A 26733-nucleotide genomic window follows, 5' to 3' on the forward strand; every position below is an offset into this window, starting at 1 on the left:
CAGTTGTCAAGATCCAGGCTTCTAGCATGTGGCTTTTGTCCTAATGGTCCCAAGACAGCTGCGCCATCTCCAGATATCACATCTGCTTTCTAGCAAGGGGGAAGGGGGAAAGTCAAAAGTGGGGCCAGCTGAAGCTGTCCCTTTTCACTGGGAAAGTCACAGCTTTATAAAAAACTCTATGTAGTAGCCTCTACCTTGATCTCATTGGCCAGAACTGTCCTGCAAAAGGCCCCAGGAAATCAAGTTTTGTTGCTAGGTGATCAAAACTGGGATTCTGTTGACAAGGAAAAGGGGAAATGGGTGTGTACAGGCGACTGTTTGTATTTGCCGCAATATGCATGTATGATTTTTTTTTTTGTTTTACATTACCAAGAAATTGTTCAAGGGAGAAGTTCTTTTTAAAGAGAATGTAGAAGGAGGTTCTGCAGGGAAGAGGAGGACATTAGAGTAGGAGGACCAACGTGTGTGCAGCTGTCAGGCAGGAGCTGGCAGGCCTGGGTGGAGGACTGACCAGCAACCCCTGCTCCCCGCTGCCCCGGGACCCGGGAGCCCAGGGGCCTGAGCTTCGAAAGATTCTTGCTTGTCTTTTCCCCATCTCCCCGCTAAGCAGAGGGGCCCCTGTGATGCTGATACAGTCAGGCCTGGCACCAGTCTTGAGGCTGGGGAAACCCTTCCCTTCGTGTAGGCGTTTGCGGTGGGATCCCAGATCCACACCAGGTCCCCAAGCACTTGAGCAGAGGCCCGCGGACCCCCACCCTCTGGGAAAAGAATTGAGCCACCTGCTCCAGTCTCTCCCGCTCACTTCTCCTCCCACATTCTCTCCATCTTCCTCCTCCTCTCTGGGGTATGGCGAAAGCACAAACAGAAAATTCGGAAACTGACCGTGGGCTCTCCATTTCAGGAGCTGCAGAGACCACCCAGGAAGATTCCCGGGACCCTGTCCGCTGCCTGCCATGTCTCTGGGGCCACGCTCCATCTGTGGCGTGTGGAAGCTGGGGCAGAGGGACTCGAGCCAGGCCTCCCCGCCGCTCCCCCAGCAAGACTTCGAAGCCCTGCTGGCAGGGTGCCTGAGAGACCGCTGCCTCTTTGAGGACAGCAGCTTCCCGGCCGCCCTGAGCTCCGTGGGCAGCAGGTCCCTGCTGCGGAAGCTGCCACCCGGCCTGCAGTGGAAGAGACCCCCGGTGAGGCCCCGGAGGGGCTCTGGCAACACCCACAAAATGCCCCAGGCTCAGGGCTGTTGGATAACAGGTCTAAGATGCACAGGGAAAAAACAAAGTGGTTTCCTACTCTCCACTCAACACAGCAAACACTCTGACACCAGATGTGTGGGAGGTTTTGCTTCCACACCAGCCAGTTCTGGGGACACCAGCTGAGTGTCCTCTAATTCAAGTCACTTCTGCCACTATCTACCAGGAGATAGCCTCAGCCCCCAGAGGTTAAGGGTTCAGCACCACAGACTGACCCCTCTTTAGATACCAGCTGGAAGTCCCAGGTTGTGACCTGTACTGATGACCAGCCATAAATCGGGGTTTGCGTGACCCCCTCCTTGGGCTGATTAATCTTCTAGGGAGGCTCACAGAACTCAGGGAAACACTTTACTTCTGTTTACTGGTTTATTCTAAAAGCCATTACAATGGGTACAGATCAAGAGATGTGTAGGGTAGGGTATCGGGGAAGGGGTGTGGAGCTTCCACACCCTTCCAGATGTGTTCAGCTCCGGAGAAGCTCCTCGAATCCTGTCCTTTATGGAGGCTTCATTACATGGGTGTGGTTGATTAAATCATTGGCCATTGGTAATCAATTCAACCTTCAGTTTCCCTCTGCTCCCAGAGGTTGTAGGGTAGGGATGAAAGTCCCTACCCTCTAATCGTATCTTGGTCTTTCCAGTGACCAGCCCCATCCTGAAGCTATCCAGGGGACCCCAGCTGCCATTCATCTCATTAACATACAAAAGATACCCTTATCTCACCAGAGAGAGTTCAAGGAGCCCTGTGTTAGAAGACCAGATGAAGGCCAAATACACATTTCACAATATCACACCGGGTCTTACTTCATTGATCCCCAGGAGAATGGAACTGGGTGAATTCCCATATTCCCACTTTCCAGATGGAGAAAATAGGGGGTGACCCCAAGAGTGGTCTGAGATGGAGCTCCTCCTCAGGCCCCGCCCAGAAATATGCAGAGCAGGTGCAGTGAAAAATTGATCAAGGTTCTGTTTAGTTTCATCTGAGATGGCAAGGCCTCCTGAGTCACAGCCAGTACCCTCTGCCAGAGACACAAATTTTAACATACCTCCAATCCCCGCCCCCCCAACAGGGTCATGAATCATGTAAATTAAGAAGTTATTGATCATTTCACAAAAGTATTCTTCACTTAATAAAATGCACCAATAATTCCTTTAAAAGGCAACTTCTTAATGGGTTCCAATGTAATCCACCTCCCCTAAACTTGATTTACAAAGAAGATCCCAGGAACACAGCTAGTGAACAAAGCGAAGGCAGCTGGGGCCACACGTCTTTTCCCTCCCTGCTCCCCACACAGCCATGGCCATCAGTGCTGCAGTCCCAGGCTTAGGAAGTCCCTGCTATGTGTACAGTTCCCAGGTGGGCCTCTTACACTAGACGGCAGCCAAGATACTACTTGTTCCCCCAGAAAATCTTAGGAACTGCTGACATAGAGACTCTGTCACACACCTGACTCTTGGGGGAACCGTGTCCATGCAGAGATTGAGGGATTTAAAGCTTGCATGGAGCAGAGACCCCTGGCCTGACCACCCCTACCGTAGCCCACAGCTCAGCACGAAAAGCCAGAGAAGCCATTACATTAGGGGGCAGGAAGGGATGGAGGAGTAAGAAGAATAAAGAGAATGAGAAGATCTCTAGGAAAACTCAAAATATCTCCTATAAAATGTGCTTGTGTTTTTAATGGAAACCCCAAGAAAAGGCATTTTTGGCACAAGTGCTATTTCTCAATCTCTACACAGAGTTCTCTGATTTACATGAGCTGTAAGATGAAATGAGAAATACAAAGGACAGAATCTGTATCCCGTATTTTCTGGGATAGCCCCGATTTCACATATGTTCTACATCTTTGTCCCCGTAAGTCCAGTTTTGGGGTGTGGGAAAACATGGTCATTGCAGCTCCAGGAGCTTCTTTGTTCTAGGTCAGACTGACGATTGCCTCTGTGTCCCCAGGAGCTGCACAGCAACCCTCAGTTCTATTCTGCCCAGGCCAAAAGGCTGGACCTGTGCCAAGGCATGCTGGGTGAGTCTGCATGGCCCCTGGACATGCAGGGCAGGCTACTAGGCCTGGCCCGGCCCCGGCAGAGTGGGAGACAGAGGGATCCAGAGGTCCCCATCAGGGAAAAGGTGGGAGGGCCATGAATGGCTGCCCAGCTGCAAACCCTGAACTCCACCTTGACATGCTCTGTCCTTTGTGGTGAAGTTCATAAAAACTGGCCCTCTGAGGACATGTGGGAATGCCACACCTGGCCTAAGTCCCCACAGTCCTTGTTACCAACTAAATTTTGTGTTGGAAAATGTACTCACTGTGTTTTAGTCCCCACAATGGGTCCTTCATGGGATGCCAGTCATTAGCCTCCCCAGAAGAGGGTCCAGGCAGGCCTGTCCTCAACTCAACTTTTTTAAAGACTAAATGGAAAGGAGCCTTGGCCATGAGGAAAGGCACGAGTCCAGTAATATACATTTCACACACAGGGAAATGCCATCCCGAAGGGCTGAGACTTTCCCAGAAGAGCATAAATCAGTTACTGAAGCAGGATTTAGAAGAATGCTCGTGGTGTTTGGGTCCAAATTCCTGAGAATGGGGCATTGAGGAAGCTAAAAGCTGGTCCAGGAATATGGCTCAATTTTTGGTGTCAGATTTGGATTCTAGCCAATGTTCCCATCCTCTGCCCACTCACCATCCTCCTGCCTGGTATAGAAGTCCCTTCTCCTAAACTAGGCTACAAGCCCAGAGAGGACAGCATTTGGGACTGGGCATTGCTGGCACTCGAGGAGTCCTCAGCAGGTTCACGCAGACTCTGTGTGTCGTCTGCCCTAGGAGACTGCTGGTTCCTGGCCGCTCTGCAAGCTCTGACTCGGCACCAGGACATCCTGAGCCGGGTCGTTCCCCTGAATCAAAGTTTCACTGAGAATTATGCTGGCATCTTCCGATTCTGGGTGAGTGTCCTCCAGGGGCCTTGGCCTGGGTGGGGGGGCCGTAGGGAAGGGGGTTCTGGGAAGAGCCATGTCTTTGCCTCCTGGGCTGACCATCCCCCGTGGCCATCCCCACTCACCAGGGGCCACTCTCTCCCTCCAGTTCTGGCACTTTGGGAGCTGGGTCCCCGTGGTGATAGATGACCGTCTGCCTGTGAATGAGGCTGGCCAGCTGGTCTTTGTCTCTTCCGCCTACAAGAACTTGTTCTGGGGCGCTCTTCTGGAAAAGGCCTATGCCAAGTAAGACAACCAGTGGAAATACCCGCTTCCTGGCTTCCCCTGGCCCCTTCTCAGTGCTGAGGGAGGGGAGTAGAATCAGGCAATGTTTATGAAATGAGATACTGAGGCACGTCTCAGCCAAAGCAGAAGTGACAATATATTCAGGGTCTTTTATGTGGGGGCCACCCCATCTGAACAAGCGTTCAGGAATTTTGCCTTTCCCTAATGGACAGAGTTTTAATGAGAAGGCTGGGAACTCGGAGTGCAGATTCTCTCCTTTGCTCCAGGGATGGAGGGAGGGAATAGCAGCACGTGCCCAAAGGCTAGCAAGGCAAAGGCTTCCCTGCCCATTTGGACCATTCCTCCTGCAGCATAAATGTCCCCTCCCTTTGTTTTGAATGAAACTCTACCACCTTAGCTGGTCACTGCTATTCCTAGCAGCTGAGAGGTCCGGACAAAGGAGCACCAGCATAGGATCCACTTGCTTGGGTCCCTCTGGGAATTGCATGGCTTCAAGGACACAATGACAATGTGAAAGTTTTTAAGAGTTTTTGAAGTTGGGGAGCACAGGCAGAAAGAGAGAGAAGGGACCATGGGTCAGTGCCTTTACTGGGCCCAGGGTGTTATCCAAACAGGTTTCCCATGGGGAGCTTTCATTGGTGGGTTTAAAGCAAACAGGCATGAGTTCAAAGAAGTCACACTGTGACTGAGAGGAGGTCGCTGTAAGTTCTCGGGCAAATGTCTGAATGGTCTGTTTAAAGGAAATGACAGAGCAGGGAGCCCAGCCTGCTAGGCAGGAGACATGCCTCAGGGCTTTATCTCTGGGCACCAGCTGGAGCCATTCTGGTGGGGTGTAGGACTGGAACTGTGTGAAGGATGACTGAGTCCTGCTCCTGGTATGAGAATTTTAAACTTATATGAAAAAAGTGGATGCCGAGGCAACATAAAATTATAAGCACTTACTGCACCCTTCTCCTCTCATGTTTCTGCATTCCCTGGGTAGGCTCTGCGGTTCCTATGAAGATTTACACTGTGGACAGGTGTCTGAAGCCCTGGTGGACTTCACCGGAGGGGTGACAATGACCATCAACCTGGCAGAAGCCCCTGGCAACCTCTGTGACCTCCTCGCCCAAGCCACCTACAGCAGAACCCTCATCTGCTGCCAGACCCGCTCAGGGGTGAGGCTGGGCTGGCTCTGGCAGAATGTCCCCCTCTCTCTCCCTGTCCCCATGATCCACCAGCTGCTGCTTTCCCTTGGGTGTGGGCTCGGGACCTCCACGCAGCTCCTGCACCTAGAGTCCTGGTGTTCAAACCAGAGCAGCAGAGCTTGGCCTTCGGGGCAGGCAAGGCAGCAGTAGAATGAAGATGGAGTGCAGAGAAGGGAGCCAATAATTAGTAAGTGCCAACTACATGCAAGGCACTTTCCATGTCCAATTTAACAACAACTAAAACCATGGAACGGGGTAGGAAGCCCTCACTCCAGCCCTGTCTTCACTGATGGCCATGCATGTCACCTCACCCATTGACTTAGCAACCCTGGGACCGAGTTTGTCCTCTGGAAAATGGAGGTTATAATCCCTGCAGAGTGGCACACTTGCTATGGAGAGGGTCGTATGAGACTATGGATGCTGAAGAGCTTTGGACACTGTGATGTGCTATGCGGTGATTCTCTCCCACTCCCCTCTCCGGAAACCCCTGCTCCGGCCAGACGGCCTCCCATGACTCCATGAATAGGCTGTATGGAACAGAGGGCCAATCGGGGACCCTCTTTTGTCTCCACAGAAGGTGAAGGTTCTGGAGAACGGGCTGGTGGACGGCCATGCCTACACTCTCACCGGACTCAGGAAGGTGAGTTGGGCTGGGCCCCTCTGCCTCCCTCTCAGCACCCCCACCGTCACCCCCCAGGGCTCTTGCCAAGGCCTAAGCTCCTCTTGGGGACTGCTGGTTTCTGTGCCCAGTCTGGGGACTGAAGACAGTCTCTGCTAAGTCCTCCAAAGCCTGCCAAAGCAAGCGACAGGCTCCCTGTGCCTCTGCACCTATTTCCAGGGTGAAGGGGTGGGTCCAGCCTTTGCCGCCTCCAATACACTGTCCCAACCTTGTCCTATGGGGCAGTCCTCAGCCCGGTCCCCACCCAGCCCCACTGTGCCTCACAGCCTTCCCCGAGCTTCGCCCTGGGCTGCCACCATCAGCCTGTACATCTAGTTCTTCCCTCCCAAGTTCCTGTTGCTCTCACATGCTCTTCACCACAGTCTCACAATTGCTGCTCACTTTCTGAGCTCTATTGAGCATTGCGGGGAAGGCGGATCCAACAGGGGCCCTGCCTGCAGAGACGCAGGGTTTCGTATGGAGACAAACCATGTCCGAAAGTGACGAGGAAGCCAAGCAGAACCCAGAGAAGAAAGTGTAGGTGAAGGCTTAGGAGTTCAGAGGTGGAGAAAGGGCATCCACCTAGCTGGGCTGGGGAGAAGTCGGAAAAGTCTACCCAGGAGGGGACACTGAGTTGGCCCTGAAAGAGGGGTAGACTTGGATGGAAGGGGAAAGAGGATTCTGGCGGAGGGAGCAGCATGAGCAAAGCGGAGAGGTAAGAAACCAGTAGGTTGAAGCTTAACGAGCCTCTGACATCCTCCAGGGAGCCCGACCCTCCCAAAGCCCTATAATTTCCTTTAACTCTGTTTCTGATTTCTTGAACTCAACTCACACCTAAGCTTTTCCTTCTAGATCTCCAACAACCATGTTTGTTTATGTGTCAAGAACTTTTAATTTATTGCATATTTATTTAACAAGATGTATACAGCACTTGCTGTGTGCTAAGCGTGGTTCTGACTGCTTTGCAAATGTTAACTTAATCCTCACAGCACTACCACTAGTAGCTATGCTAATTTCCTAGCATTGCCACAACAAAGTACTACAAGCTGGGTGGCTTAAAACAACAGAAACTTATTTTCTCCCAGTTCTAAAGTTCAGAAGTCTGAAATCAAGGGGTCAAGAGGGCCACACGCCCTCCAAGGCCGTGGTGGAGAGTCCCTGCTTGCCTCTTCTGCCTTCTGATGGCCCCAGGCGCTCCTTGACTCAGGTTACGTGACTGTGGTCTCTGCCTCTGTCTTCACATGGCCCCCTCTTCTGTGTCTTCTCCCCTGCTTGTCCCTTCTATGAACACCTGATTTGGGGTTTAGGGTCCACCCTGATTCAGAATGATCTCATCTCAATCCTTAACTTAATTACATTTGCAAAGATTGTTTTTACAAATAGGGTCACATTCACAGGTTCTGGGTGGATGTGTCCTTGGGAGGGGTCACCATTCAGCCTACTGCTGCAGGTATGACCACCAGGAAACTGAGACAGAGAGGTCAGGCAATTTGCCCTAGGCCCCGCAGCTCAGAAGTACAAGTAGCAGAGCCCCTGTGCCCTCTACCACTTCTCTCTGGACCTGTGACTTCCCACTGCAAGTGCTCAGCTGCAGGCCTGAGTGTCACTCAGATACTGAGACCATCTGCACTCAGCCCAGCCACCTAAACTGCCTCTTATTTTGTGCAGGTGACCTGCAGATATGGACCTGAATATCTAGTAAAGCTGCGGAACCCCTGGGGGAAGGTGGAATGGAAAGGAGACTGGAGTGACAGGTGAGCTTCGGGGACCATCTGGGAGGGGTGAGAAGGGGTAGGTGAAGGCTGCAAGGGAGGTTGCCATTTGCACACAAATGCACACGTGCTGCCTTTGACCTCAGGCTGGATCAGGAAGCTTTCAGACTGTGGGGCTCAACCTCTCACGTTTCTAAGATGCTTTATGGTATATAGACTGCTTTCTCTTGCATTGTAATAATTAAAGCTAGTGTTTATTGAGGGCTTGCGGCACTGTGCTAAGCCCTTTGAATTTTTATTATCTCATTTAATCCCCCAAACAACACTATTATAAAGTAGATAGTTTTATCCCCATTTCACTAATAGAGAAACTGATGGTTAGATTAATTGAATTGCCTAAGGTCACACAGCATAACTCAGCCGAAGTCATTGGTGCCTTGGTCCAGTGTCTCTTGGTATGGTTCAGCACATTGTCGGGGCCTCGTTGAGTCAAAGGTAGACAAATCTTCATTGGCCCCTACACTCGGGTTACATTTAGTGGCCTCTGGGCATTCTGCTTAGATGCCTGTGTTTAGGTTGTTTCTTCCCAAAGGCAGCAGTAAAGGGATGTGGATTTTACAGGCGACAGACTGGCTGCAGGGCACAGGCAGAAAGGGAAGCCAAGTTCTACTAACGTCCTTACTCCTGCTGTTCCGAAGATTTACAGCACAACCCTGTGTGATACTGCAGAGCTGCAGTCCCCAATGCCCGGGCCACAGACGGGTACTGGTCTGTGACCTGTTAGGGACCCGGCCACAGAGCTTTGCCACCCCTCACCGCCCTTGCCTCCCACCATCCATGGAAAAATTGTTTTCCATGAAACCAGTCCCTGGTGCCAAAAAGGTTGGGGACCACTGCTTTAGAGTATGCAAACATGTCCCACATATACATTATCACTCAATCATTTTTATAGTGAAAAAAATGAAGGCTTAGGAAAACCAGGTGAATTTTACTACTGATGATATGTGCTGCATTACATGTGTTATACATTAGCAAACGGTCATCAGAGGAGCTGGGCCTATATGGCAAATGTCATCCAAAGAAATACGTAAATTTTAATGTGCTACAGAAATATAGCATCGTACTGTTGGTGGTGGTGGTTTGTTTCATGGAAGAACAAGCACTAACAAGTGCTAACGTTAGAGGCAGATGATGGGTAAAATTCCAGTTTTGTTACTTCCTAGCTACGTGATCTTAGGGAAGCTTCTTAATTTCTCTGAGCCAGAGGTGTGGTGAAGATTAAATAAAATGATGGGTTTTAGTACACAGTGTTTAATCTGCGTTTAATCCTATCCAGTATATTTTTCAATTGTACTAGAAATTCCACTTGAGAATATCTTCCATATTCCTCCCTCCCCCATTATGTCATTTCCCATCATATTCTTCAGCATGTGGAGCATATTTATCATAGCTGTTTTAATGTCCTTATCTGCTAATTCCATCACCATTGTCATTGTTAGGTAGGTTTCTACTGACTGTTTTTAATTCCTGGTCATGGATCACGTTTTCTGCTTCTTCCTATGGCTAGTAATTTTTTATTGCATGCTGGACATTGTAAATTTTGGTTTCTGAGTGCTGAATTTTATTGTATTCCTTTAAAGAGCGTTAGGCTTTTTCTGGCAGGTAGTCCCATTGCTTAGGGATTATTTTGGTACTTTGAAGTTTTTAAGCACTTTTAGGGCAGGTCAAGAGAAACCATCATTTCAGGGATAATTTGACTCCACTGCTAACTTGTAGATCCTCTGGGATCTCTAGCAAAGACTCCATGTATTCAATAAAGTCTTTTAACCCTGGCTGGTAGAAATTCATATGATTCATAGCCCTGTGTGAACTCTGGGAATTGTTTTTCTTACAGTCCTGTCTTGTGGGGTTTCACAGATTAGATTTCAGCCAAAGATTCCAGGGAACCCCTTTGAAGTTTTCTGGAATTCCTTTGTTAGGTAGCTCCCTCCTCTCGGGGACTTAGCCAGCAAATTCTGGCTGTCTTGATCTCCTCGAACTCCAGACTCTGGCTCCTCCACTGAGCAAGGCTGATAAGTTCTCTTTGGGTTCCCCTCCCTGCATCACTCCCCAGGAAATTACCTTTGGGAAGAGAGCCTATGTGATATTAGGGCTCGCCTTGTTTGTTTCCTGCCTCTCAGGATCATAGTCCCATGCTGCCTGCTGTCCAATGTCTGAAAATAGTTTCTGATATGTTGTCCCATTTTTAGTTGTTTATGGCAGGAGACTGATACAGAACAGTCTTACTCCTTCCTGGCCAGAAGCAGAAGTTCAAAATGATGGGCTTTGAAAATAAGCAGGTTCAAATACTAGCTCTGACATTTAATAGATTTATGACTTCAAGCAAGTGAATTCATCTCTGTTGGCCTCAGTTTCCTAATCTCTAAAGTGGGGATAAATATTCCTATTTTTCAAAGTTGTTGTTAGCCTTAAATGAAATAAGGTATATTAAGAACCTAGGCCAGTGCTTGGCTCATAGTAAGGGATCAATTAATGTCAAATATTACTTTTATAATATGGAATGTAAGATTTAGTTGTTTGCAAAGCAGCATAAAAAATAATGATGCTGGGGAGCATTTACTGAAGTATTTCTGGCATGCCCTGCACAGTCTTTTCAATCTCTGTGAAAACTTTTCTTTTCTGTTTTCAGTTCAAGTACATGGGAGCTGCTGAGCCCCAAGGAGAAGATTCTGCTTCTGAGGAAAGATAATGATGGAGAATTCTGGTATTTGACTCAGGGACTTGGGACAAATGTCCTGGTTTATATTTGGACACCCGTCCAGCAGACATTTATTGGGTGTCTCACGTGTGGCAGGCACCTCCTGTGCAGACATCAGCAAGACACCATTCCCTTAGGGGCTCCCAGCCCAGCAGGGCCAACAGCCCCTGTAAATAAACCGTCACAGTCTCCATGATGAGAGCGGTGACCACTGGTGCGGAGCTCGGTGGGGGCTCAGGGCAGGCCACCTCCTCCTCTCTGGCTTCCAGTCTGCTCTCTTGCTCAATACACTCAACCCCAGGGTTTTGCCTTTCCTGATCCTGAAAAGGAGATGAGGAAGGAATGGACTATAAAGTCTTGCCAGATGAGAGGCCCCCTGACCTGTGCCCCTAGAGCAGAGTAGCACCACTCCCATCTGGCCCGAAGCTACTCACCCCTTTTTATGAAAGGCCACCAAGACTTCCTGAGCTGATGCTACTACTGGGTGTCTGACAGGAGCCCCATACGGTCCCCTTTGTCTTTGCATGTCACTTTCACTACTAACTGCAACCCTTGTTCCTATGGATTCCTGTTCTCCCATGAACCGTCCAGTTCAGACTCTGTGGCCTTCTCTCTTTTGAATGTCTCTCACTGAACTCAAGAGCCCTGCAAGGCTGGGCATGGTAGCTCATGCCTGTAATCCCAGCACTTTGGGAGGCTAAGGCGAGAGGTCTGCTAGAGGCCAGATGTTCAAGACCAGTCTGAGCAACATAAGGAGACCCTGTCTCTACAAAAAAATAGAAAAATTAGCCGGGCATGGTGGCACACACTTATCATCCCAGCTACTCAGGAGGCTGGTGTAGGAGGATCGCTTGAGCCCAGGAGTCTGAGGTTGCTGTGAGCTATGATGATACCACTGCACTCTAGCCTGGGCAATAGAATGACACCCTGTCTCTTAAAAAAAAAAAGAGAGAGAGAGAGAGAACTCTTTTTCTTGTTGGTATAATTCAGTTCTAGAGCACTGCAAATTCTGTTGTTTCCATTTTAGGGATAAGTGAGCTGAGCATCAGACAGTTTCAATGGCATGTCACGGGTCACAAAGTTAGCAAGTAGGGACGAAGATCTTTATCCATTAATGACTGAGAGCTGATTTGTGCAATTCTTATTGAACATTTATAAACCACATGACTAGTTAGGAATGCCTCAGTTCAGCTTTTATGGCCGTGATCCTCCCTACGATGGACTATCACTGGGCTCTAGCCAGCCCCATCTCGTGTCTCCAAGGCCAGCTCAGCTCTGTACAAGAGCTGGGAGGACGCGGCCACAGCCTGGGGTAGGGCTGGGCTGCCCACTGCTTAGCTTCACCCTCCCTTCTGTCCCGACAACGAGGCCTCACCTCGCTCATGCCTTGTGCTGTTCCCTCTCTTCTCCGCAGGATGACACTGCAGGACTTCAAAGCACATTTCAGGCACCTTGTCATCTGTAAACTGACCCCAGGGCTGTTGAGCCAGGAGGTGGGCAAGAAGTGGACGTACACCGTGCGGGAGGGGAGATGGGAGAAGGGGCGCACAGCTGGAGGCCGGATGAAGGCGTGGGGAGGTGAGCGTGTGCGCAGGCACGGGGCCGGGTGGGGATGGCGGGAGTGGGACACTGCACCAGCTCCGCGCGCCCAGGCGCGTGCGCTCGCCCCCCACTGTGTGCACAGGAGAGGTGGGCACTTTGGTCCTAATGCGCGCAGAGGCAGAGTCCCCTCGGTCAAGCCGTCAGCCTGCGGGGCTGCCTCTTTGCAGAGCGATGCCCCTTCCCAGTCAGCACGCAGGCACCAGAAGAGGGTCTGTGACATCTTACTCTGATTTTAGGACAAGGCCAGTGATATGCCAAAGTAACCACCCCTTAAGTGGGCAGGATTGCAACAGTAGTTGCATGATAGGTACCCGGCCCTCCCCACCTGGACCCGGGGAGGGACACGCCCAGGGATTTCTGGGCTCACTAGGTACGAGAGACAAACAAGTCTCATTCTCAAGCCGGGTAGGTGTGGTGACTGGTCCCTCTCCACAGTGAAGACAGGGAGCTGTCCCTTTGCCAGAAAGGCCTGTGGGGTCTGATCTCAGGGGAGCAGGGTGGCCCCAGCTCTGGCGTCCCCCTCCGACCACAGTGTTTTCCGCAGAGGCTGAAGCTGCCCTTCAGCTAAGGCTGTGCCCCAGCAAAACACACAGGCCCCTAGGTTGTGGGCACGTTCTCCTCACTGAGATGACACGGTCACTTATTCAGGCTGCAAATGCTCATGGGGCACGATGTCCGGGTCAGGCACAGAGAGACCACAGTGGTGGGAACAGCTCTGGGTGGGCGTGTCTGTGGAAGAACCCGAGGTGGAAGAGCAGGAGGGTGGGGGACATAGAGCCAAGGTTGAAGGGACCCGACGCTGTCCCAGTGGGCCTGAGGTGTCCTCAGGCTGCGCACCTCTTAGTGGTCTGGTGAGCGGGATGCTTGGGGACCCAGGGCCTGCTTTCACCTGGCTGTCTTGTGCCCCAGGCACATTTTGGAAGAACCCACAGTTCCTGCTGTCCGTCTGGAGGCCTGAGGAGGGCAGGAGGTCCCTGAGTGCCTGCAACGTGCTGGTGTCTCTGCTCCAGAAGCCCAGGCACAGGCACCGCGCCTGGAAGCCTCACCTCGCCATTGGCTTCTACGTCTTCTGGGTAGGTGGGCCTCAGGGGCCCAGGGCGAATGTGGCCGAGCAGGGGGTCTCCCACAGTTACCGTTTCCCCCTGTTTCCTGTCCTCCTCACCATCCATCTCTGTCCACAGACCTGGGTAAGAATCCTGGCTCAATCCCTTAGGAGCATGGGATCTAGAACAGGTCAGCTCCTCTCACTCGACCATCAGTTTCTTCATCTGTAAAATAGGCACAAAGATATTTATGCAAAGGGTAGAATAAAAGGACATCCTGTGGCGTGCTCGTCATTGTGCCTGGCACATAGTTGTACAATCAATGTTGGTTTCCTTTTCCTCTCCCGAGAAGCCAAGGATTCCTTCCCTCACCCTTTTCCAGAATTTCCAATGATGGATTCAAATGTCCCTGGTAGAACAGCAGGTCCTGTGGGAGGGAGGGGGGCATCTGGGTGGAGGGTCTTCTATATCCGCTTCTGTTCTGGTTTGGGCTTGTGAAAGAGCTGGATTTCCTGCCTAATGAGAGCTCTCTCCGCTTTTGTTTTTCAGATGAGCAAGGTGAGTTCCACCCTTGACTGGCTGACCCTGGTTTGGAGTGATGTCCCTCATGGCCAAGCCACTGCGATATTCAGTTAGACTGTAGCAGCCTCGTACTATGTAAGAAGCTGAGGGAATGTCTGACCATACTGCCAACTGCCTGTGTGTGTGTGTGTGTGTGTGTGTGTGTGTGAAAGTAAAGGACATCTGCTATTCTTTTTATCCAAGGACCCCAAGAAATCCTTACACATTTATTGGGAGGTCTCTGAGCCTGGAGTAGAACCAATAAATTTTAGAATTTATTAAATTCCTACATAAATACCGAGGGCTAGTATTGAAGGCTGTCACAGCATAGGTAGGATGATAAATCACAATCTTGCCTGAGTTATGAAACCCATAATAAAACAGACCTAAAACATATGGGCAATCAGAGACCACGCGGCCCACCTCCCCAGGGAGAAGGGACAAAGGCTTGGGAAAGTAGAGCAGAGGGACAAGAACTCTATGCTTCAGCTGCAGTGGCAGCCTGGAGGGTCAGGTAAGAAGGCCTGAGGTATCCCAGCCTCTGAGGGTGGTAGCTATTATTTTATTTCCCAAAGAAAACAGGAGTGAAAAACTTAATTTTCTCAGGTTGGATTGAATCAAGTAAAAGTACTTTTATAAAGAAACCATTTTGCGTTGGCTCTTTCTCCCCCCTCATCTAAGTTCCTCTTTGGGAACACTTAGAGCTCCAAAAGTTGCCTATTCATTTAAAGGAAAAGTTATTTGTGTCACGCCTACTTCTAAATAAAATTCGGGTCAACCTGCAATAACAAGTGTAAACAAAGGAGAACTGAAAATCACTTACAAAATTAAAAAGGCAAGAAAAAAAGTAATAAATGGATGAGAGCTAGGTTGGCAGTTGATTCTACCAGGAAAACTAAACCCAGGACAGGTACTATGGCTGATTATAAAATTTAGCTCCGAGATTCCTAGTAGCCAAGGTAAAAAGAGCAACTGGATGATTTCCTAATTCTCCTTGTTTGATAAAAGAAAGCATGTGTCATCAGGAGATATATTTTGTTAGAGGAGAGAGAGAGAGAGAGAGAGAGAGAGAATGAATGAGAATGAATATCAGATAAAACAAAGCACATGCCCAAGCAATGTCAGAATCAGAGCGCTGATTCAGGTCTTCTGAGCTTCTGCCCAGTTCTCTTTCCCTTTACAAGCCTGTTTTCACTGAGACAACATGGAATGCCCAGTTTGTCTGGATGTAGCTGTTGTAATGTAAGTGGGGAGATGGCGCTGGTCCTTCTGTATCTGTGACCGTAAATCATGCCACAATCAACACTGAAATTGTATGATGCATGTGGAGGCGGCATCAGGAAGTGTAAAGAACATGGGCACCGGGGCTCAGCTGTCCTGAATCCCAGTCTTGGCTGGGACTCTTACCAGCTGGGTGACGACCTAACTTGCCTGAGCCTCAGAGTCCTCACCTGTGAAATGGGAACCGCAGGCACAGGGACATTTCTCACATCATTTTGTGTCAGTGTTGTTAATGTCGTGTCAAATCAACTGACATATGTGTATTCAGCTCCGATACGGTGCCAGCAAAGGTCCCCCCAGTGTGTTCTGGTGTTTTCCTCCTCCTCCTCACGCCTTAGCCTTGTCCTCCACTGAGGCGCATTGGATTTGGCAGGTCAGGGGCCACCGTGGTCCTGGCTCCTGGCCAAGGACCTCAGGCCTGGTCGCAAGCCCTGAGTGATCACCTCCACTGAAGTCTTTGTCCTCCACCCACAGGACTATGACGACCGGAAGACACTGCCCCCCGCATTTTTCCAGAGAAGCGCTCCCCTGAGCAAGCCTGCGGTGTTTCTCAAGGAGAAAGAAGTGAGTCAGGAACTGTGGCTGCAGCCAGGGACGTACCTCATCGTGCCCTGCTTGTCGGAGACCCACCAGGAGGCGGAGTTTGTCCTCAGGGTCTTCTCCAGGAAGCACGTCTTTTAGTAAGGACACAGGGCCTCTCCCAGAGGTTGGGCCCCCTCGGGCAGGGGCAGGTGTGAAGGGGGAAGTTTGAAATGGCAGAGGCCGTGGTCCCTGCTGCTGAGACGGAAGAGAGATGGGGAGAGCAGGAGACCAGGGCGCTCTCTGCATGGAGAACATCTCTCCCTCTTCCTTCCCACTCTCCTTCCGCTAACAAATAGCACATGCTAGACACAGAGATAAAAAAATGGCAGAGCCAGGACCCCTGCCCTCCTGCAGCTCCGGGTCTGGAAAGGACACAGACATATGAGCAGTTACGGATCTTACAGTGCACCCAGTGTGAGCATTTAGACACACAGGGCCAAAGAGGAGCATCTGAGCCAACCTCCAAGGTCCTGGGACAAGTAGGGGTGGCTTCAGGGAGGAGGTGACTCCTAAGAGAGGCACAGGGCTTGTTCGGCTGAGCGAAGCTGTTATTAACTAGCCACTACAGTATGCAGTTGAATCAACATGCACACATCCCAACCAAACTTATTACTTTGACATGCCAGTCCTTCGGTGCCAGGTGTTTGTTTGTTTTGTTTTGTTTTTTATATCTTGGCCATTGGCAGTTTGACATGATCTGGGCCTCACTGCCATGTCAGACTACTGATTCTTAGACTATGAGCAGGAGTAGCCAGACGAGGGCATGGGGAGGGGTGGGCAGTGTGCTGTGCCACGTGGCTGGACTGTGCACTTTAAGGAGAAGTGGCAGGTGAGGGTGAGAGCTGGGCAGTCCCACGTGGCACCTCAGCTAAGGAACTTGGAAGATGAGCTCCCAGGGGAGGGAGAATATTGGTCAAAAAGTTCCCAGGAGGATTTCCAAAAGGAAACTGTCTTTTTTTTCCCCCTCAGTGAAATTGGCAGCAATTCCAGTGTTGTCTTCGTTAAGGTGAGTAGTCAGGTAGAATACCACATGGCTGGGACTGATTTCCAAGCCAGAGTGGTGGGTTTCTCCCATCAAGATAAGGGGCCAGGGGAGGAGGTACACAGATCCTTGTAGACCGGATTCTATGGCAAACATACTACATCACTTATGGTGTCCTGAGAGGACCCGGGTTCTGTTGTTTTTGCAGCAAGAAAGGGTGAGAACTGCCCTTCTGGTCAGGCCCTCATCACGGAGGTGCAGGAGCTTCACTTACACTTGCTTCTGCTTCTCTCTCAGCCAGGTGTTTCTTTCTCCCAGTTCACTGTTTGTTACTTCCCCCCAAATCAGGGCGAATTGGCAAAACAAGGGATGTTTATAAATGCTATGGTGTAAAATTAAAGACAATGCAAGGTCAAGCTCATGGATTTTGGGGTCCTGGAAGCCATGAGACATTAGTGTGTGCGTGAGAGTCCATTTGTACAGGTCAGTGGTTATGTGTTTCTGTGTGTCTGTTCTTATAGGAGATAGAAGACCAGAATGAAGGGCAGAATGAATTCTTCACCAAAATCTTTGAAAAGGTGAGTGGACCAGGTGTGGTAGAGGGGGATGGGAGGAGCTGGGGACAAGGTGGAGCGTCTCATTTTATGACGTGTGGGTTTGCATCTGCTGGAGGCTGCGTATAAACTGTGATTGGAGGCTACCTGGTCCCCAAACTGCCACTTTCTATCAAAGTCTTCAAGTTTTTAGACAAATGAGTAGAGTCATTGTCTCCAGAAGGCTCCTTTCAAGTGGTCATCTGTTCATAGAAGCTGCATTGATTAGTTGTAGGAAAAGCAGCCTTAATTTTTCATCCCTTAGAAACTGGGATATAGCAGAGCTGAGAATCAGCGTTGGGGAGGCGAGGGGTGAGGAGGGAAGCTTGAGAATGACAAGCTCTGGGGTCAGGGGGTGCATCTGAGGGAAGCCCAGGAGACCAGGCCTTGGACAGGGGTGGGACCGGCCCGGATCTGGGCCTGGCAGGAAGCCAGGGGTGTAAGTGCAGGGCTCTGGAGGCCACGCTCCATAACCTGTAAGACACTTAGGAAAGGCCAAGAAAAGTACTGCAAATCTAGGGTCTGACATTTGAGCAGGTCATTAAAATGGAGAGAACATGAGCTCTTTGTGTCAGTGACACTCCCGATTTAAATTCATAACTTACCTGCCCTCCCTAACTGGAATTTTGCTTAATGTTAGCCAGAGGGGATGAGTCAAAAGCTGACATGTGTTGTTTATTAAAGTTCTCCTCCATACCAGTGGTTTCCAAGCATTTTATCCCACAGTCCTTTGTCAAATGAAATCTCATAGAGCAGTGATCTTTTTAGCACCAGGGACCGGTTTCATGGAAGACAATTTTTCCATGGAGTGTCTAGTCACATGACTTCTCTGCCATCTAATGAGCCTTCAGGAATGAAGATTTTTCTCTTGTCATTCTGCTTTTGCTCTAGTATCCAGAAATTAACGCAGTTCAACTGCAGAACATCCTGAACCACATGCACTGGTCAAGTAAGTGTTTGGAGCCACACGGTAGGATGCAGAGGGGACACGACCTTTCTGAATTCCATCTCTGTTCCTCTTTCTCTTGGGACATGTGAATTACTGAGGCCGCCCCACGCAGCAGCTATGTTTTACACCAGGGTGGGCTCTGTGGTCTGACAAAGCAATAGAGGAATTCACGCAGCTTTGAAAATAGTTTTTGTTTTGTTTTGTTTTTGCTTAGTTTGGATGTAGAGATATATGGCAGTGAAAATGATTTCTGCCATTTTGCAACTTTGAAAATAAAAGCTGAGTACTTCTTTCTTGGCACAGCAATTCCATGTGGAAGAACTGCAGCCATTTCCTCAACCTGAGATATAAATATTAGGTACTGACTAGTCTACCCAGGGAGCTCTCTGATGAACTCAGGTTTAAATTGATCAAGCTATAAAAATCTGGAAGGAGAGCACACACCACCTAGATGATGCAAATGGGTGTCGATGCTTTCATACGAAGCTGGGGATAAATTAGAAGGAGAGCTTAAAGTCCATAGAAAATGTTTTATACATACATCTGGAGTGAGAAGAATATGGAAGAAATAGGCTGATTTCTCCAGAGAGGAGAATGAACTTCAAAATGAAAAAAATAAAACAAACAATTAAAAAGTATTTACTACCTAAGATAGATGATTGCTTCTCTTTTATATGGAGCCAAGATTTCAAACCCAGACAAATTATAGTCCAAGCTATTGTATGATTCAGAGTTCGAAAGAATTACCAGGTGGCTTCTCAAAGCCAAATTCCATTACCAGTAAAAGGTCCAGAAGGGAAGACTAGAAATTATAGAGCATAAGAATCTTCCTCTCACCTCCCGACCCCTTGAAAAAAAAATTCTAGGGCTGATTCTTGGCTGATTCTAGTTATCTAGAAGAGATGGTTCATACACATTTCAAATTTTTTAAATGTCTTGATCACAAGTATGCAAAATAGTTTTTTAAAGAATGTATGGACAAATTGCTTTTATTTAGTCTTAGGACAGGGTTCTTGGATTGTTAGATCAGAGAACTATTGTAGATTTTGGCAAAATATTTGGTGAAGTCTTCCAGGATGAATGGTAAAATGTGGGCTGAAAAATAATAATATTAGATGTAGTCGTAACAGATCTTATCACCATTCCCAAGAGTTATACAATATAAAACTAGAGGGATAATCTGTCTAGTTATAGGTGAGAGTCCAGATGTCTGAATGTTTAGATGAGAGTTTCTAGATTCTGTCCCTGGTCCCATTCACTTTTCCAACTTTTATTAATGTCTTGGAAGAAGACATGGAACATAGGCTTATAGGATCTGCAGATGGCACAGAGCTGGGAGACATCATTAATATAATAGATAGCAGAATTGAAATCTATAACGTTCCCAACAAGCTGTGCCCATACCAAAAAAGATGAGATGTAGTCAGGAAAATAATAAACCACTGCCATTATGATATTTTTAAAAAATGGTTGCACAAGTTCTTAAGAGAAGAGACCTCATTTTTGTGGCAGTTTATGTGAAAGATACTCGTTTAATGGAGTTGACCTTCAGCTTAACATAAGCTAATAGTTTCAAGTTGCTGCTAAATTAGCTCATATGAATTCAGGCTGCATTTAAGGGAAGCATTTAGATTTGTGTTTTTGAAATTGTGGTCCAGGAAACATTAAAAACTAAGAGGTTTTAGTAAGTGTTCCATGAAATAAAAGGGGTTAGGTTCTGTGGTCAGTGGTACTTGGGTCCTCATTACCTGTCCTATGTGAGGTCCATGGTGAATGGAGAAAAGGATCTATGAATACAAAATATCCCACATTTAGTTGACCATAAAACTCGATTTCTGCAGATCATTTCTCTTGGAATATAATTTGGGAAATTCTGACCAGAAACTTTGGAAGTGATAGGTCTATCATATTCTGTTTAACCAAATTGCATCTGAAGGATTGTGTTCAAGTCTTGGTACCATATTTTGGAGAGAAATCTGCAAAGTATCGGGTCCAGAAAGAGGTGGTGACGGTTAGGAAACCACCCCCAATCTCCGCTCTGCCCACTGCTCTCCCTCTCGCGCTTCCCAGCCCCGCTACGCGGTGGTCATTAGACTTGAGGCCGGTGGTGCAGCACGGCCTCTTCCTGCTCAGGACAGGGGCGGGCAGCCCTGGGGCCAGCTCCCTGCACTCTTTCTGCTCCTTTTCAGGTCTGGGGAGCACACAGCCCTTCTTCAGCCTTGAAGCCTGCCAGGCGATCCTGGCCATGCTGGACGTATCTTTCCAGGTTTGTGGGTGGATGCTGCGCTGCTGGTTGAGAGCTTCACACGGGATTTGAGTCCCAACCCTGGCCCTTACTAGTTGTGGGATCTTGGACAGGTCGCTGGGCCTCATTGTGCCTCCAGGTGCTCCTCTGAAGCATGTGCTCCGTAGGATTGATGTGGAAACGCAAATGGGATAACACGGGCAAAGTGCTGAGGACAGAGCCATCATCTAATAGGTGATCAATGTTAGGTGATCAGTATTAGCTACCCTCAATGATAACCTCATTTCTGAGAGTGAAGATGAAGCGGCTGCAAGGTGATGTTGGTTAGCCTCTCCAGGTGTACAAGAGCCTTTAAAAAGGCCTTGGGGCCCTCCATTTTCCATCTGGTGACCGGGAGGTGGCTGCCCCGCTTTGCAGATCAGGAAGCCAAGGCTCAGAGAAGTGAAACAACATACCGTGAACTCAGCTTTCCTGGTTCTTAGCCCTGCAATTTTCCTAGCAAATGCTCTGCCTCTCTAAGTGCACAGTTTTAATCAAAGTTTTGTTATCCACACTACAGAGAGGCATATAGAGTGATAGTCTGACGGGGGTTGTAAAAACAAAAACAGTCTGCAGAAACTCAGAGACAGCGTAGGACGGTGGTTAGGTGTGCAGGCATTGGAGCAGGTCTGAGCCCTGTCACCAGCTGTGAACTTGGACAAGAACACGACCTCCCTGAGGGCTCATTTCACCCCTAGAATGTGGGGGAATTAAGCCCATCTCACCTGCTAGGCATAAATGAAGTAACACAGATGGTAAGTGTGTAACAGGGTTACACCCACGGTGAGGGCTCCGAGGTTTTGATCCAGTCTCTCTGATGCCGGGGGTAGCAGGACGTGGTCTACAAAAGTAACCATTAAACTTTGAAAACATAAGAGGCACCCGTAGCCACAGTATGCATGACTCCTTCTGTAAGCTGGTTCTTAAACAAAGAGAAAAGGTTATTGATTTTTATTTAAATGGCATCAAATTGGCCATGTCAAAAATATCTGCTTCACTAAATGCTAACTGTGGTCACTACCATCATCACCTCATTGTCATCACTTCTCCCGGTGCTGCTGTGTTCTGCCTCGTTCTATCCTTTCCTACCAAGGGCGAAGGACCCCTGGGCTGGACTTGCCAGGGGGATGTCAGACACTGAATGGGGCTGTCCACAAATGGCACACTGCTGTGTGGAGGGCCGATCGCTGCCTCCAGAGCATGGGTGGAACTCTCCCCAGCAGCTTTTACCTTAACCTCTTATCAGCTTAATGCGTCGGGTACTGTGAGCATCCAGGAATTCAGGGACCTGTGGAAGCAGCTAATGCGCTATCAGGTAAGAACAAGCCTTACCACACCTCTGCAGAGGATGGTGCAGAAATGGCAATTCTGCAAAGCTGTCAAACACAGCTCTCCCCTGCAGCCCTTTATATCCAACTCACCAAATCTCTGCTCCCTGGCCAGTGAGCCTTTCCTCCTTCTCAATCTCCCAAACTCAGACAGCCTGTTGCGCTAGTCTCCTGAATTTCCAAAACAGGTATCTCACCATGTTGCTTCTTTTCAAAAAGCTTTTGAAGGCTCCCCGTTGGCTTCAGAGAAAGTCCAAACTCCTAGCACGCTTGGCATTTAAAGTCCTTCATAAATTGGCTCTGCCCTACTCTTCCCGTCATTGCTCACAACGCGCAATTCTCCCACTTGTCCCCTGAGTCAGACAGTTGGAACCACTTCAAAGTGTGGCTAATGTGCTTAGCACATTCACCTACACCCAGACTGTCTACACCCGTGACAAAGGGACCTTTCCCTTTCTCAGCAGCCTTGTTCCATAAGAAATGTGAGGTGGTGGGATCCTGGCATGGACCCTCCACCACATCCTTACCCTGGTGGCAAGACCTGCTGGGGGAGCCTCAGATGTCCCTGACAGTGTCCCTGCAGCGCTGGCATTGGAGCACGTAGGGGCTCTCAGTGGGTGCTTGGAAGTGCCCGGCTTCCTTGCCTTTGGTTTTGGTTCTTCGCAGGAGGTTTTCCACAAGCAAGACAAAGACGGATCAGGCTACCTGAACTGGGCGCAGCTGCGGGCCGCCATGAGGGAGGCAGGTAGGCACGGGAGGAGTGGGTGCGCCAGGCTTCCGGCCCGCACAGGCAGGTGCACGCTGGCAGGGAGGAGGCGGCACGGGCTGTTCTGAAGTGACTGATACGCAGCGTGACTCCCAAAGACACGGATCGGCACATAACACAAACATTCGTTGTTATTGTCACCGTGATCAAAGCTAATTTACTGAGGGCTGGCACATCCAGGTTCTCACTTAATCGTCAAAAACACCTTGTCATAATCCCCACTTGACATAGGAAGAAATTGAAGCTCAGAGAAGTTAAGTAACTTGCCTGGGGTTTAAATCCAGGCCCACCAGGCTCCAAAGCAGATGCTCTTGACCGCTGAGCAGGCTGCCTCCTGCCTTGAAGTCCTCATGCAGCTTGCCTAACAGGGCAGGGGTGGGGAATGGAGAGAAAATAAAATAAATTGATTAAATAATTAAACAATTCAAAATGAACCACATAAAAGATCTCCATGCTAGCAGGATTCAGGTCCCTGAAGTGGAGGGACCACTTAAGGGCTGTGGGCGGAAGGGGAGCGGGGTGCAGGCCCCCAGCACCCACGGTGGGAGCCTGTGCTCGCTGCAGGAATCGTGCTCAGTGACGACGTGTGCCAGCTGATGCTTATCCGCTACGGCGGCCCCAGCCTCCGGATGGACTTCGTCAGCTTCGTGCACCTGATGCTACGTGCGGAGAGCATGGAGGGTAGGCTGGCAGGAAGGAGGGCGGGCCAGGGCTTCCTCCGCATGGCCGTGACCGGGCACTTGTCCCTAGTTCAAGCACTTGGGAGGACAGCTGCCAGCCCAGAAAGAGCAGGCCAGGGGAGCTGTGGGAACCTGGCCACGTGCCCGGGAGACTTGGCCACGTCTACCCACACTATTCATGCTCTGCCTTGTTCCAGAGGCAAAGGTTGGAAATAGCTCAGTTAGGATAAGAGTGGCCGCATGTGGTTACACAGGCAGAAATTGGGTTCCCTCACATTTTCAGCATGGATGTGGTTAAGGTGAGCTGATGGATGGGAGGAAGTAGGTATAATGTTTCCAACACACACACACACACACACACAAATTAACTGTGTTCCTTTCTGCTGTGTTTTCACAGAAGTTTTCCAAAACTTAACCCAAGATGGCAAAGGAATATACCTCGAGAAGCCAGAGGTAAGACTTTCCCCAAGGAGGTGGCCGACATCTTCTTAGGTAGAGGTGGCCATTGCAGGGCTCTGGTGACAGAGGGCTCTGGGGACCCCTCGTCCTACTGAGTTTGAGACTCAGCACTGCACTCATTGCACTCCTTCATTCATTCACCCATCAACTATTTAGTGAACATCCACTTTGTACTAGACACATATGAAGGGAACAGGGGGCTGATTTAGCACATCCAGTATATATGATCACCATAACGCCACATGGCAGATCCACAAAACTTCACCAGCCTACAATAAGCACTTATTTAGCTCCTGAGTCGCATGGCCAGGAGTCCGTGGATCTTGGCTGGCTTGCTTATGCATCTGAGAGTTTGCTGGGGGTTTTGCTGGGTACCTTAATTGAAGAAACTCTGACCAGGCCTACCCTTCTCAGGACAATGACAGAAGCACAAGAAAGTGAGTTTAAATATACAAGGCCTCTGAGATCAAGGCTCTGATCGGGCACACCTGCAACTCATTCTCTTGTCCAAAGCAAGTCACATGGCCAAGCCCATTTCTGACAGATGGGGAAAGCGCCTCCTCCTCTTCCACATCACTTAGCAGACATGGCAGGGCATGGACACCGAGAAGGGCATGGAGCCCTAGCACAGACAGTAACGGGAGAGCTAGTCTAGATAGGGAGTCCATCAAGGCCTTTCTGGAGTAGGTGGCATTGAAGCTGAAACCTTGAAGACATTCATTTGTTGAATGAATGAGGTGATATGTCTCGGAGAGGACAAATTCATGTATGGCACCAGTTGTCCTCCCTGACTATTCCAAATGTACTGATTTACGGAGCACCTGCTAGGTGCCAGGTGTGGTGCTAGGTAATATTCACTGCAAGGATATTGGAGTCTGGAGTTGAAATACCTGTTCTTCTTTTTTCTGCAACACTTCCTCTGTTTGGGCTGCTTAGAAAGGATTCTGTAAAAGCTGGGGTATCTCCCTTGATCTCAAATGTGCATTCTATGGAATAGCCTAAGAGGTAGGGACCCTCAGCCTGTGTCTCACCTCAGTCACTCCAATGTCTATGTAGGAAGATGGGATTCAGCTGGAGGGACAATGTCTAGAGTCTTCTCAGCCCAGCCCCGAACTGGTGAGCCCCACACCCAGCTGCTGAGGCATCAGTTCCTGATCCTGGGCACACCTTCCCCAGTGGCAGGCTCAGAGCTGGGGGAACAGGGGGACATGAGTCTGGCACCTGAAACAGGATGGCCCATAGCTTCATCAGGCTCCAGCAAAGCAAAGTGTTGAACTGGACGGGTCTGAGTTGAAGCCACAGCACTCCTTGTTGCTAGCTACGGGACCTTAGGCAAGTCGCACTACCTCTCTGGGGCCTCAGCTGCCCCACCTGTGAAATGAGTGGGGCTCGGTGGTCTCTGAGATCACCTCCAGCTCTGACCATCTCAGCTCAATGAGGATGAGACCAGCAGGACCACCCAGGGTCTGCAGGAAATAGAAGCCACCTTGTGGGAATTTCACTCTGGGGCTTTCTCTGACACTACTGGTAACGTCACCATTATCAGCTTCATCATCAGCATCATCATTTTGATGGATTGGCTTGGGGAGTGGTTTCCCCAGAGGTCCCCTCTATGTGAGTTAGAGGGATCCTTCATATATGACACCCACATAAAGCTGTCAGACCCAGGGACCCGTAAGTGTAAACACGTAGAATATGCTCTAATGGATTTCTGCTACCCAGTCTGCACACACCTGCACGGAGCTGGCACGAGCTTGCCAAATTGCATTCATGGGAAAAAAATTCATTGAGAATTGAATACAGAATCAGCCTCTATCTTGGCTGTCATCATTCATAGGCGCCGTGAGAAGTCAAGGTTGATTATATTTCGGGTTGATTTATACTTACTAATGGCTGGTGTGGTCCCTCTGGCTAAACCATCCATTAATGTCCTGTCTCCATGGCTCCCCGGGAGTGAGGGGGAGGAGGCCCAAGTGAGAGGTAGGTCTAAACTTACCTTCTTTTGCTTTCCTATCACGTCCAGTGGCTGATGTTGATACTGTACTCCTGAGAAGGCTGGAGCCTGGTCTGCCCTCACTGAGGACTCTGCATATGGCCCAAGGGCAGCCTTTGGCTGAGACCAGCCCATACCCACCCGGCTTACTGTTCTTCAGGACCGTGTCACCAGCCATCGCCTTCTCAGCTGGGAAGATTTCTCTTCTGTGGCTCTCTCCTTTGGATGACCAGCATGTGGAGAGGGAAGGGCGGCAGTAGAAATTGCCTTGGATTTGTAAAGGCCAGGTTTCTTTCCCTGTGACCACAACCTTGTCACAAGCAGGGATGCTGCCTGACGTGGCCTGAGCAATCTGACTCCAAAGCTGGTGCACGTAGCCTCTATACACACTGCCTCCGTGGCGGCCCAACTCAATGACCTCAGACATACCAAGTGTCATCACATGGGTAATAGTCCAGGTGTCAAGGTCTGAAGAGGGAGTGATATATCCTTGACATCTATGCCAGCATTTGTAAATTGGTAGAGACGTGGCCTGTCAAGTGGGCTTTCAAGAACACATAAAATAAGAGAAATGGCAGGGTCCAGGTGGGTGGGCTGGCTCTGGCATCTGAGGTCACTGGGTAGCCGCCTGCTGACAGTATCTCCAGATGATTGGACTTGGAGGAACCCAGTGGATTTAAAACAGTTGAATTTTCAAAGAGCTTCCAGCCTGTGACAAATGTCAGTCTGTTTACTTAACCTATAGACTATCAGATCCATTTCAAATCAATCCAGAAATTCTCTGTGTACCTACTTCAAAAAAGAACAACAAATCCATGCTAAATTGTAGAGTCAATCAGTGGGTGGTTGGTATATCGG

At 49.4% G+C, this 26733-nt stretch overlaps 1 protein-coding gene across 2 annotated transcripts; it reads left to right on the forward strand.

The window, feature by feature from the left end:
* Positions 1-953: 953 nt before the first annotated feature.
* CAPN14 (calpain 14) lies at positions 954-25932 on the forward strand. 2 transcript variants are annotated; one of them, XM_069494888.1, is made up of 21 exons: positions 954-1181; positions 3195-3264; positions 4063-4181; positions 4321-4457; positions 5440-5614; positions 6222-6284; positions 7971-8056; positions 10704-10778; positions 12187-12350; positions 13284-13447; positions 13967-13975; positions 15734-15939; positions 16811-16847; positions 17345-17401; positions 18308-18365; positions 20555-20619; positions 21896-21964; positions 22644-22722; positions 23308-23424; positions 23821-23876; positions 25906-25932. In XM_069494888.1, the coding sequence occupies exons 1-21, from the start codon at positions 954-956 to the stop codon at positions 25930-25932; spliced, it is 2061 nt and encodes a 686-aa protein (XP_069350989.1). The 2 variants fall into 2 exon arrangements, with proteins under 2 accessions (XP_069350989.1, XP_069350990.1); XM_069494889.1 differs by lacking the exons at positions 954-1181; positions 3195-3264; positions 4321-4457 and having other exon boundaries at positions 4159-4181.
* The last annotated feature ends 801 nt before the right edge of the window (positions 25933-26733 follow it).

The sequence above is a fragment of the Eulemur rufifrons genome, chromosome 19 (genome assembly GCF_041146395.1).
Source record: "Eulemur rufifrons isolate Redbay chromosome 19, OSU_ERuf_1, whole genome shotgun sequence".
NCBI lineage: Eukaryota > Metazoa > Chordata > Mammalia > Primates > Lemuridae > Eulemur > Eulemur rufifrons.

Excerpts from the sequence above, each read along its gene's own strand:
- CAPN14 (XM_069494888.1), top strand. The coding sequence starts at position 954 with ATGTCTCTGGGGCCACGCTCCATCTGTGGCGTGTGGAAGCTGGGGCAG. Across the intron at positions 3,265-4,062 it reads CCTGTGCCAAGGCATGCTGG|GAGACTGCTGGTTCCTGGCC; the intron begins GTGAGTCTGCAT and ends CGTCTGCCCTAG. Across the intron at positions 20,620-21,895 it reads CGATCCTGGCCATGCTGGAC|CTTAATGCGTCGGGTACTGT; the intron begins GTATCTTTCCAG and ends ACCTCTTATCAG.